Genomic DNA, 7,122 nt, shown 5'->3' on the forward strand with positions numbered 1-7,122 from the left:
AAACCGGACCTCAGACAGCCTGAGCAGCCCACCCAGCCACATGAGCCACCGTGCCCAGCCTAATTTCTTTCTTTCTTTTATTTTCTTTCACTTTTTAAACAGAGACCAGCAGGCCAGGTGTGGTGGCTCACGCCTGTAATCCCAGCACTTTGGGAGGCTGAGGCAGGTGGATCACCTGAGGTCAGGAGTTTGAGACCAGCCTGGCCAAGATGGTGAAACCCCATCTCTACTAAAAATACAAAAAATCAGCTGGGCGTGGTGGCGGGCGCCTGTAGTCCCAGCTACTCAGGAGGCTGAGCTGAGATCGCGCCACTGCACTCCAGCCTGGGAGACAGAATGAGACTCCGCCTCAAAAAAAAAAAAAATTAGCCAGGCATGGTGGCCGGTGCCTATAATCCCAGCTACTCGAGAGTCTGGGGCAGGAGAATTGCTTGAACCCGGGAGGCAGAGGTGGCAGTGAGCTGAGATAGTGCCATTGCACTCCAGCCTGGGCAACAGAGCGATACTCCGTCTCAAAAAAAAAAAAAAAAAAAAAGCCATGAATGAGTTACTCTTGTGAGCAGCCCTCTCGAGCTGGAGTTTGACTCCTGAGAGATGAGATGCCACTGTGACTGAGCAAACATAGGAATAGCTGTTCCACTAAAGTCTCACAAAGCCACTGGCCGGAGGAATTTCTCTAGGGACTCCCAGGAGCAGCTGAGGAAACATGAAGGGGTGGACATTCCCAGAAGCCAAAGAAAAGTCGTTTGGTTACAGAGACCGGTGTCTGTGTTCTTCTAGAAAACATGGGCTCTGCTGAGATCAGGGAAGACTCTGACAGGAGCCACCAGGCAGAATCCTCCAGACAGACTAGAATGAGTACAAAGGAGAACAGAACAGCTGTTGCTGGGCGGTTGGACTGAACAGACCTTTCTCACGTGTTGTTATTATTTTTATTTATTTATTTGGAGATAGTCTTGCTCTGTTGCCCAGGCTGTAGTGCAGTGGTGAGAACCTGGTTCACTGCAACTTCCACCTCCTGAGTTCAAGCTATTCTCCTGCCTCAGCTTCCTGAGTAGCTGGTATTACAGGAGCGAGCTACCATACCTGGCTAATTTTTGTATTTTTAGCAGAGACGAGGTTTCAGCATGTTGGCCAGGCAGGTCTCAAGCTCCTGGCCTCAAGGGATCCACCCACCTCGGCCTCCCAAAGTGCTGGAATTATAGGCATGAGCCACCACACCCAGCCTGTTATTATTATTTTTTAATTTGAGATAAAACAGAAGCCATGTACCTTTGAATTATTCTATCCAAAAGTCTCCTGTTGGGACTTACACAGAACCACTAACTGTCAAGTGTCTGAAAGATGTTTTTCTGCTGGAAGCCTCAGGTTCCTCATGTGTAAAGTGAGGAAAATAATAGTGCCTGCCTCCTAGGACTTAAAGTTGTCTATGAGGAATGCTTAGTGCTGGGCATGGTGGCTCATGCCTCTAATGCCAGGGCTTTGGGAGGCCAAGGTGGACGGATTACTTGAGACCAGGATTTTGAGACCAGCCTGAGAAACATAATGAGACCCTATCTCTACAATTTTTTTTCCATGAGGCATTTTATTTGTAAATATATGTATTACATCCCTAGAAAAAGAATCCCAGGATTTTCCCTCCTGTGTGGTTTCGTCTTGCTTCTTCATGCTCCATGATGCCAGCTGAGGTTGTCAGTACAGTGAAACCAAACTGGCGGGATGGAAGCAGATTATTCTGCCATTTTTCTAGATCTTTGAGTTGCACATCAAATCTGGGGCTGATCACTCTACACTTGTTTAGCCTGCCTGTGAGAGTCACAGCAATTTTCCCAGCTCTGTGATCATCAATGATTTCAAATTCACCAGTGTAATCATGCTTTATCATCACAGTGAGAAATCGGACGATGACTTTGGAGCACGGCCTAATAAGCACCTGGCGTTTGCCTCTCTTTTTGGCATCGTTGATGCTCTTGAGAGCATCAACCAGAGGCCGGGCGCAGTGGCTCACGCCTGTAATCCCAGCACTTTGGGAGGCCGAGGCAGGCGGATCACAAGGTCAGGAGATGGAGACCATCCTGGCTAACACAGTGAAACCGCGTCTCTACTAAAAATACAAAAAATTAGCTGGGCGTGGTGGCAGGTGCCTGTAGTCCCAGCTACTCGGGACGCTGAGGCAGGAGAAAGGCGTGAACCCAGGAGGTGGAGTTTGCAGTGCCACTGAGCTCCAGCCTGGGCGACAGAGTGAGATTCCGTCTCAAAAAATAATAATAATAATAATAATAATAATTTTTTTTTCCTCCAAAAAGCACTTTGCAGAACCTCAGCAAGGCTGAAAAAAATAAAAATAAAATAAAAATAGGCCGGGCGCAGTGGCTCACGCCTGTAATCCCAACACTTTGGGAGGCCGAGGTGGGCGGATCACCTGAGGCTGGGCGTTCAAGTCCAGCCTGACCAACATGGAGAAACCCCTTCTCTTCTAAAAATACAAAATTAGCCGGGCGTGGTGGCTCATGCCTGTAATCCCAGCTACTTGAGAGGCTGAGGCAGAAGAATCGCTTGAACCTGGGAGGCGGAGGTTGCAGTGAGCCGAGATTGTGCCACTGCACTCCAGCCTGGGCAACAAGAGCAAAACTCTGTCTCAAAAAATAAATAGATAAATAAATAATACAAAATAAAAAAGTGCTGGACACCCAGACTGCAGACCTAGTTTCTGGCTTCTACTCTTGATTCTTTTCTTAACTTCCTGGCAGGCCTGAGGCAAATCCCTTGTCACCTCTAGGATTCTACCAGCACATCTGCGAAATGGGGGTTGTTGCCTTACGACATAGGTTTTCAAGCATGTATGTTTCACAGTGAAACCCTCTGTGCAAAAAAAAATCTTACGATAGAAGCTGGCACTGTTAGGACTCCAGTATTGTGAATCCCGGTGGGACTTACATCTGCCAGCACCTGTGACACTTTGCTGAAGGGCTCGACCTGAGCTCAGGAGGCTGCAAGTGCTGAGGACGTAATGCCCTTTGGGAGCAGCTCTCAACTTCGCCTGTGCTTCCTCAACGCTTGGGCAAATAACTGGGAGGTCCTGTTCACTTGCTAGATAGCTCCTGCTTCCCTTCTCTGCCTCACTCTCCCACTCCCTTAGCTAAGTTGCCTGGGATCACAATCCAAATCAACCATGTGTACTCAAATTTTTGTCTCCGATCTGCTTCTGCTTCAAACCAAGTTAGGATCCCCAAATGCAAAGCCAGTACCAGCTATGGTCCCAGGAGGCAGGCGGGTCAGTGAGGGCTGAGCTGTGCAAGGCGGGTCAGTGAGGGCTGAGCTGTGCAGGGGCCTTCCCCAGGGGTGGGCCTGCACATGGGCCTTGAGCGATAGATTACTTTATTATTTATTTGTTTATTTATTTTTATTTATTTATTTATTGAGATGGAGTTTTGCTCTTGTTGCCCAGGCTGAAGTGCAATGCTGCGATCTTGGCTCACTGCAACCTCCACCTCCCAGAGTCAGGCAATTCTCCTGCCTCAGTCTCCCAAGTAGGTGGGATTACAGGCATGTGCCACCACACCCAGCTAATTTTGTATTTTTAGTAGAGACAAGGTTTCACCATGTTGGTCATGGCTGGTCTCGAACTCCTGACCTCAGGTGATCCACCCGCCTCAGCCTCCCAAAGTGCTGGGATTACAGCCATGAGCCACGGTGCCTGGCCTCAATAGGATACTTTAACAAGGAAGGGATTGACCAAAACATGGTTAGGTTGGGCGAGCGGGGTGGGGAAGGAAGGGACTAAATAGAAAAGCCCAATTAGAGAGGGAAGCTCATGAGCTGAGACACCCGGTGGTGGGACCCTGACGTGACAGCACTCTGTCCCATCCTCCATGGTGACCAAGTTGCTCAGTGGCAGTTCTCTCCGTATCTTCCCTTTTCAGCCAAGACTATGTTCCTCTTTTGACCAAGAAAGTAGCCCAAAAGGGATTGTGGTCACTTTCTTATCAGGCCTGTGGTGGAGGCAGAGGATACACGTCAGGCCCTTCCCAGGCCCACGGCCCCAAGCAACTCCTCCAAGGATGACATCCCAGCTCGGCCAGGGCCACTGCAGGACACCTTCCAAACTCTGAGCCGGACGAGGGAAGGAGCTCCATGCAGTGTCCTGCGATTCGGGCCCGATGCACAGTGGGCAGCCTGTTCCTAGGGAGTGGGCACTGGGAAGGGAGTCCAGCTGCTGACTTATGGCATGGCCTCACTCAAGAGTCTTTATCCTGAACTTCTTCAGAATTTCCTCCTAAATTTCTTCAACAACATCCACACACCAAGATCATGGGACAGGATATGTGAAAGAGCTTCATGAACCACAAACCATAAACAATCGTGCAATTCAGCTGCAAGTTATTATTCCAGTGGCTTCTGGGGGGCAAAGCCCTGTCCTTATTCCACATTGTGTCCCAGAGCCTGGCACAGGGCCTGATGACTGGCAGGAGCTCAGTCATTGCTTGTTGAATGAATGAATGAGGGAATGAATGACAGAGTGGATATGTCATCCAGTTTGACAATTCAATCCAACCAACTATCGCTGAGGGCCTACTATGTGCAGGAGCTGGGCTGGGCACTGAGGAAAATCACAAATAACAGATGGGGTTTTTTTTTTTTTTTGAGACGGAGTTTCGCTCTTGTTGCCCAGGCTGGAGTGCAGTGACGCGATCTCGGCTCACCGCAACCTCCGTGTCCTGGGTTCAAGTGATTCTCCTGCCTCAGCCTCCCCAGTAGCTGGGATTATAGGCTCTCACCACCATGCCTGGCTAATTTTTGTATTTTTAGTAGAGACGAGGTTTCTCCATGTTGGCCAGGCTGGTCTCGAACTCCTGACCTCAGGTGATCCACCCACCTTGGTCTCCCAAAGTGCTGGGATACAGGCGTGAGTCATCGTGCCCAGCTTAAATTTCAGTTTCTTTAAGCCAACTGAGTCAAGTTTCCGTCATTTGCAAAAGATAAAGTCCTGATTAATACACTTAAGTTTACAGATGTAATTCAGTAACACCCCTTCTCAGGGATAGCTGTCCTGAACACCATGTGGTTCCTCCCTGCTCCAGCACTCTCTCCTCCTAGCATTTGGTTTTATCCTTTCCTTGTTGTTCCTTAGCATCTTGCGTGTGAATTGTGCGACTCAATAAGATTTGAGGCACTGTTTAAAAACTTTCTTTTTGACCATGTGCAGTGGCTCACTCCTGTAAACTCAGCGCATTGGGAGGCCAAAGCAGCAGGATCTCTTCAACCCAGGAGTTTGATACCAGCCTGGGCAACATGGCGAGACCCTGTCTCTACAAAAAATAGAAAAAAAACAATTAGCTGGCTGTGGTGGAGCATGCCTGTGGTCCCAGCTATTCAGGAAGTTGAGGTGAGAGAATTGCTTCAGCCCAGGAGGTTGAGGCTAGGCTACAGTGAGCTATGATCACACCACTGCACTTCAGCCTGGGCGGCAGAGCAAGACTCTATCTAAAAAAGAAAGAAAAAAAGGAAGAAAGGAGGGAGGGAGGGAGAGAGAAATTGATTCATAAGGCAAAGAAAAGAAGAAAGAAAGAAAAGAAAGAAAAAGAAAGAAAGAAAGAAAGAAAAGAAAGAAAGAAGAAGAGAGAAAGAAAAAGAAAGGAAGGAAGGAGAGGGAGAGAGAGGAAGAAAGAGAAAGAAAGAGAGAAAGAAAGATTTCAGAAGACTCTAACATAAAAAAAGAAGAAAGAAAAACAGAGAGAAAGAGACAAAAAGAGAAAGAAAGCGAGAGAAAGAAAAAGAAAAAAAGAGAGAAAGAAAGGTAGTTAAAGAAAGCTCAGGTGTGGGGCCAGGTGTGGGGGCTCACACCTGTAATCCCAGCACTTTGGGAGGCAGAGGTGGGCAGATGGCAAGGTCAGGAGTTCAAGAGCAGTCTGGCCAATATAGTGAAACCCTGTCTCTACTAAAAATACAAAAAATTAGCCGGGCGTGGTGGCACGAGCCTGTAGTCCCAGCTACTCCGGAGGCTGGGGCAGGAGAATCGCTTAAACCCGGGAGGCAGAGGTTGCAGTGAGCCGTGATCGTACCACTGTGCTCCAGCCTGGGTGACAGAACGAGACTCCGTCTCAACAAAACAAAACAAACAACAAAAAAAGAAAGCTCAGGTGATTTTTTCAATTTCTTCTTCTTTTTTTTTTTTTTTCCCCAGGGACAGTGTCTCACGCTGTTGCCCAGGCTGGTCTTGAACTCCTGGCCTTAAGCGATCCTCCTGCCTCGGCCTCTCAAAGTGCTGGGATTACAGGAGAGGCACTGCACCGGCCTCAGGTGTTTTCTGGGCTTCTGTGCATTTCTGCTCCTCCCTGGGTTTCTGTCTATCTCTGACTCTCCCTGTGTCTCTCTCTTCCTCCCACACTCTTGCCATCTTTCTCTGTGTAGTAACTTACTTTCCCCTTCTTGTTTCCTTTTGTCCTGTCTCTGCTCTATGCCTCTGACCGCTCATCTTCTGTTACCTTCTGTCTTTGGTTCTCTCCTTTCTGTCTCTCATTGTTTTTTTTTTTTTGGTCTCTCCCAGGTTCTTCCAACTCCTTCTGCCCTTTTCCCTTCCTCCTTCTCCTCTCCCTGTCCCACTTCCTCCCTCCCTCTCCTCCTCTTTCCTCCCACCTCTTTCCCTGCCCTGTCCCCCCCTGGAGCTCCCACACAGGGACCCAGCTGGCCTCTCAGAGAGAAGAGGCTCCCTGGAGGCCCAGCAGGAAGTGCAGTTTCCCCTTTGACCTGTCAGCTGGTCACTGGGGACGCAGCTTCCCTCCCACTCCTGTCCACCCAGGCAGCCTGTGCAGGCTCCCTGGAGCTCGGGATAGAGTTTTGAATCTCACCATTTGAGGGGCTCTGAAGACAGGCTTTACCCGGAGTGGGAGAGAAGGGGACCAGGCTCCAGGGGAGGAGAACCCCTTTTTCACGGGGCACTTCCTGGGTGCTGGCTCTCCACCAGGTCCTGGGGAGAGAGACTGTCAAAGGCCACAGTCCCTTTCTGGGAGACAGAAAGACACAAAAGGGAAAGAGCTGGGGGATGGGGGACAAGAGAGGTCTCCGTGGAGGCAGAGCTTCCGGGCCAGCCTGGATGAAAAGAACCACCCCCACACATTGCAG

The 7,122-nt window shown here is 49.3% G+C and overlaps 1 protein-coding gene across 1 annotated transcript; it reads right to left on the reverse strand.

Annotated features, from left to right (window-relative positions):
• Positions 1-1,571: 1,571 nt before the first annotated feature.
• Positions 1,572-1,984, reverse strand: LOC129052687 (small ribosomal subunit protein uS8-like; the record flags this gene model as incomplete). The annotated part of the gene is made up of 1 exon (XM_054543578.2): positions 1,572-1,984. A coding segment is annotated over one exon (372 nt), but the record flags the coding sequence as incomplete, so codon positions are not given.
• Positions 1,985-7,122: the final 5,138 nt, after the last annotated feature.

The sequence above is a fragment of the Pongo abelii genome, chromosome 23 (genome assembly GCF_028885655.2).
Source record: "Pongo abelii isolate AG06213 chromosome 23, NHGRI_mPonAbe1-v2.0_pri, whole genome shotgun sequence".
NCBI lineage: Eukaryota > Metazoa > Chordata > Mammalia > Primates > Hominidae > Pongo > Pongo abelii.